Source organism: Lipotes vexillifer, unplaced genomic scaffold (genome assembly GCF_000442215.2).
Source record: "Lipotes vexillifer unplaced genomic scaffold, Lipotes_vexillifer_v1.1 scaffold98, whole genome shotgun sequence".
NCBI classification, from domain to species: domain Eukaryota; kingdom Metazoa; phylum Chordata; class Mammalia; order Artiodactyla; family Lipotidae; genus Lipotes; species Lipotes vexillifer.
Genome location: NW_006799611.1, coordinates 1,678,297 through 1,683,096, shown reverse-complemented (window position 1 = coordinate 1,683,096; position 4,800 = coordinate 1,678,297). Strand labels below are relative to the sequence as shown.

Below are 4,800 nucleotides of genomic sequence, written 5' to 3'. Positions count from 1 at the left end.
GAACCCGTGTCCCCTGCATCGGCAGGCGGACCCCCAACCACTGCGCCACCAGGGAAGCCCTTTTACACTGTTTTCCTCTTTGTTCTCTCTCTCCCAGCTGCCTCATTTTCCCCAAGAAAGGGCCTATCCCCCTCTTCTATATCCCACCGTTCCTACCATTCTTCAAAAAGATGTAGAGAAGGATGATGCGGATTTTGTCATAAGTGCTGACATTCGCGTCCAGCAGAATGGGGACAATGGCTCTCATGGGGTCCTTGATCTTCTCCCCTTCAGCATCCGTGCCCATCGCCAGGTCCTGCAGAAAACACACTGTGTTGACCCCATTTCTGGCAACAGTCTGGACAAATGGTAACTATTAGAAAGCTGGCTATCCATAAACGTCTGGGCTGTTTGGTTGGGTTGGGGGGAAGGTCTTCAGCAGGTGCTTCCCTCTCAATTAATTAATCAGAACGGGGCTAATCAGCACTGGTGTCTACAGCATCGGGGAGAACCGAGGAAAGCCCCAGGCTTCGCTTTCCAAAACCAGAAACCACGCTGATTTGCCATCTTGTTTAAAGGCAGGCTGTTCCCTCCAGGTGAGTTCCAGGGTACGTGTGCCGATTCCTCAGGGAAAGCGTCAATCCTGGTAGGTCCTCAAGAAGGATTGGGGCTTAAGGGGATGCACTTCCCACATGTGAAAAGCTTCAGTATTATAAGGTGCCTCCGCCTGGCTGGACTCTTTCTGCTCTGCTCCCCTTGGCACGGAAGGCTGTGCCCGCTGAGTTTTAACTACTCTAGGATTTTAACCTCTGTTTTTAATCTTCCAAACACTTTCAGGGAGAGGAGAAAAAAAACATGGGCTCCCTGCAAATCCCACTGAAGGAGATGAAGGGGGAGGGGGTGCTAACAGGGGGATTGAAGATAAAGAGTGAAGTAAGCACGGTCTAGGGCCCCCCAACTCAGGCAAGAGGCGGATACATTCTCAACAGGCCCGAGAAAGCAGCACATCAGTCTCAGCAAACCAAGAACGATTTGGTCTTGTTCTGAGACCAGCAGCTGCAACTTTCTCTGGAGCTCTTACAGAGGTTGCCGGAAGGTTGCCTTTTTTCTCTAAAGATCCCAGGAGTCCGTAAGGAGCATGATCTCAAGCTCGGGCCTCTGCCCAGCCTGGGCCAGAGGAAGGTGGGGCCCCTCTCCAAGGCCCTTTCCCAGCTCAGCGCAGCCTCAACAGACATCTGCTCAGCAGGACCTGGCTCTAATACTGTCTCAAAGTCAGATTTAATGTGACTACATAGCACAGGGAGATCAGCTCGGTGCTCTGTGACCACCTAGAGGGGTGGGAAAGGGAGGGTGGGAGGGAGGAGATATGGAGATATATGTATATGTATGGCTGATTCACTTTGTTATATAAAGCAGAAACTAACACCATTGTAAAGCAATTATACTCCATTAAAGATGTTAAAACAAATAATAAATAAATAAATTTAAAAAAATTTAATGTGACTAGTTCAATGAATACCACTGGGCACCTCTGGAGAAACGTAAACTTCCAAGGATAAATCCCAACTGCATTTGTACCGTTCGCTCTAGGGATAACCTATCTTCTGGAGAGTCAAGTTCTTTTGGAGAGTCAAGTTCTTTTGGAGAGGACACCTTGTGTTTGCAAACATCACCCACGAAACTGATGAATTTCAGCAGGGCTACGTCCCCGTAGGAGAGAGTCCATGAATCAGGGCTGGTCTTACAAACCTAGCTGAGCCTGTCACATCAAACCAGGAGATTTAAATCTTAGCCTCACACTGAGAACTCGAGTTCTTTTTTCTGTGAAGAGGGACCTTTGGCTGAGGCTACAGCATCGTGGGATGACCTCCCCTCCCTTAGAAGCTGACCCCGGTTGAGAAATGTTATCATGTGTGAGGAACGTAGTGCCAGGATTAGTGACTCGACACGACACTCCTGGAAAATGTGGCAGCTTTGTTATGTCCCTTTGCAGACGAGGAAAAGAAAGCAGAGAGAAACAAGCACGTCAAACAAACCAGTGACAGGGACAGAACTCCGATCCCAACTGTGATCAGGGAGGCTGTGGGAGAATTTCTGACCTTCGGCTGCCCTACCCACTTTCAGCCTCTAGGTCTCCAAGCTGGTGTGGCTACGGCAGGAGGGAAAGACATTCAGGATACAACCTTCAGCCAGCCCTGTCAATGTAGGGCTCAGCGCTGCGTACATCTCTCTTCTGCCATTCCAGGGAGCCTCTGGTAAGTCAGACATGCAAAATCCAAACGGCATGGCATTCCAGACCAATCTAGTCCCTACCATTGAGCGTGGAACTGCACTGGCTCCAGAGAGTCGAGACAACACGATCTAGCAGGCTTTCCCATTTCTATTTCCTATGATTCTGCAGGGTGTTCAAGGTCAGATGTTAAAATTCAGTTAAGCAAATAAATGGGCCTGGCAGAAAGAGAAGGAAAAGGCCCTACCTGTTCCACCCGGCAGAGTTTGTCCACAGTGCCTTGGTAATGCTTCATGCAGTCCTCGGCAAGGTGCAGGTGGGTCGAATACTAGGACAAAGCAGAGAGCATGTGGTCAAGGAATCACTCGCTGATTTGCGCAGCATCTACTAAGCACCTGCTATGTATTGACACGGCGCTAGGCACCAAGACATCTCCAGCCTCATAAAGGATATGAAATATGCGTTCAAGCAGGTTCACAGACACTGCTGGGTAGAGAATTGTGTGTGTCGGGAAGAGGGCCAGACCACCTTCTACAAGAGTCATGAGGAAGGAGAAATCCTTTATGGGGGGTGGGGTGGGGTGATGGTTTCACAGGCACCCACAAATCCTTTCATACTCCTCCCTCCAGCAGGTGGCGCTCAATCCCCCGCGCCTTCGTGTGGATTTAGTGACTCGCTTCTAAGGGGGAAGCGATGTGTGACTCCCAGACCATTGTGACTTCCTCCAAGCTCTCAGGCCCATGGGGTGAGGAATTGGAAGGATACAGAGAGAAAAAGATGAAGAGGAGAAAAGAAAATCATGGGAAATAACCTGTCTATCCCAACCTTTCATTTTTTTTCTAATAAAAACTGAAGATGACTAAAAAGCTGTGGATGTCTATGAATCAGCAAGGGTAGAGGAGCCTTTTTGCAGCTGTTTATACTCACGATGCGAATGGATCATTTTGGATCGTCATACCTTGCTGAGCTCTTTCTGGTACTGGGGCATTTTCTTCAGCATCTGGGACAGGTCCCGCATGGTGGTCTATGGGAAGAGGGAAGCACACGGTCTCACTCCAATGGCCCCGAGCTAAGAGGGTGGGCAAGGGGGGTGGGCGCAGCCAGCACCGGACTCCCGAGTGCTCACTCTGTAACCCCCCAAATGCATCTGCTAAACACAGGATCACGTGTGTTTAGATTACCACCTCTCTGGCTCAAAAAATTATTGATCCAAATACCATGACTGTCTTATAGGTGGGGAACTGACCTCTGAAATCTAGCAATTATGTTTTATTTATTGGACTAGAAAGTTACTAAGAGCATAATTCTTGCCAGGAAAGAACAGTTTTTCCTCTGCATGCTGCTTTTCTGCATACTCAGCTCAAGCAGTCATGGAATCAATTCACATTTCATCTCCGCAGAAAGGATGTAGTTGTGTAGACAGGTAGGAAGTAGGCAGAAGGGAAGAGAAGGCTGGAATCTGCATCCTGACAGGTGGAAGGGCTCTGCTGACTTTCTAATTGGGTGACCCACCTAATCCCATAAACAAAATAAATAAAGCAGGACAAATAAAGCAGGAAAGCAACTGAAATTCTCCTATAGCTCTACTAGTTAAATATACATTATACAGGAAAACTTAATTTTTTAAATTTTTTTAAAGGACAAGTATCTTTCTCAAATTCCCTTAAATGCCTAGCAAGTTGATGCTAGGAAATGTGCCATTTTCTCATTCTTTTAGTATATTCTTTCTCATCATAATGCCTTCCTCCAAATAGCAAATGGTAAATGAGGGGGAAAAAATCTATATGAAAAAATGTGGCAAGAATATTGAAATAGCAATTAAGAACAGATGGATGTTTTGTAAGTACAAATGAGTTTTAAATATAAGTACAAATGAGTTTTAAAATAAATGAGGGTTCACAAGAGGTCCTGCACCTAAAAGAAATGTATTGAATGACTACTACATGCCAGGCACTTTTAGGTGCTGGAGATACAAGGACAAAAAAAGAATTTCTGCCTTCATGGAGCTAACCGTGAGCAGAGGAGCCATTCTAAGTGAGTGGATTAGCACTCTTGGAGGGAATCATGAATGTGGGTGCAGAGCAGAGACACCTCCCTAGTCTTGGCTCAGAGAAAACGATGCCTGAGCCAAAGGAAAGGGACCTCATAAGGCAAGGCCGAGGCAAGGAGCACAGGCATGGCTTCAGCAAGGCGATGGGGGCAAGGAGGAGGGAGGCAGAGATGAGAGTCTGTGGGGCCCAATGACCTGGGCGCTGTAAGGCGTGTCCACGGTGGGGCTTGATTCTACTGGAATCAGGAAATCGCTTAATGATCCTAAGCCAGGGAGCAACACAGTCAGAGCAGCATTTCTCCTAAGAGGAGTAAAACACCTCTGATAAACAGTCAGGACGAGGAGAGGCCCAGGTGAATTCGGATATAAATTCTAATGCTGGGCTTCCCTGGTGGTGCAGTGGTTGGGAGTCCGCCTGCCGATGCAGGGGACACAGGTTCGTGCCCCGGTCTGGGAGGATCCCACATGCCGCGGAGCGGCTGGGCCGGTGGGCCATGGCCGCTGGGCCTGCGCATCCGGAGCCTGTGCTCCACGGCGGGAG

At 48.3% G+C, this 4,800-nt stretch overlaps 1 protein-coding gene across 2 annotated transcripts in view; it reads right to left on the bottom strand.

The window, feature by feature from the left end:
* The window catches only part of STXBP1 (syntaxin binding protein 1), a 71,946-nt gene that overhangs the window by 17,289 nt on the left and 49,857 nt on the right, over positions 1-4,800 (bottom strand). For both annotated transcript variants that reach the window (XM_007471730.1, XM_007471731.1), the window contains exons 12-14: positions 3,168-3,233; positions 2,457-2,537; positions 157-295 (exon numbers count right to left, since the gene is read on the bottom strand). In XM_007471730.1, the coding sequence (XP_007471792.1) occupies positions 157-295; positions 2,457-2,537; positions 3,168-3,233 (286 nt within the window). The remainder of the gene's footprint in view (positions 1-156; positions 296-2,456; positions 2,538-3,167; positions 3,234-4,800) is intronic.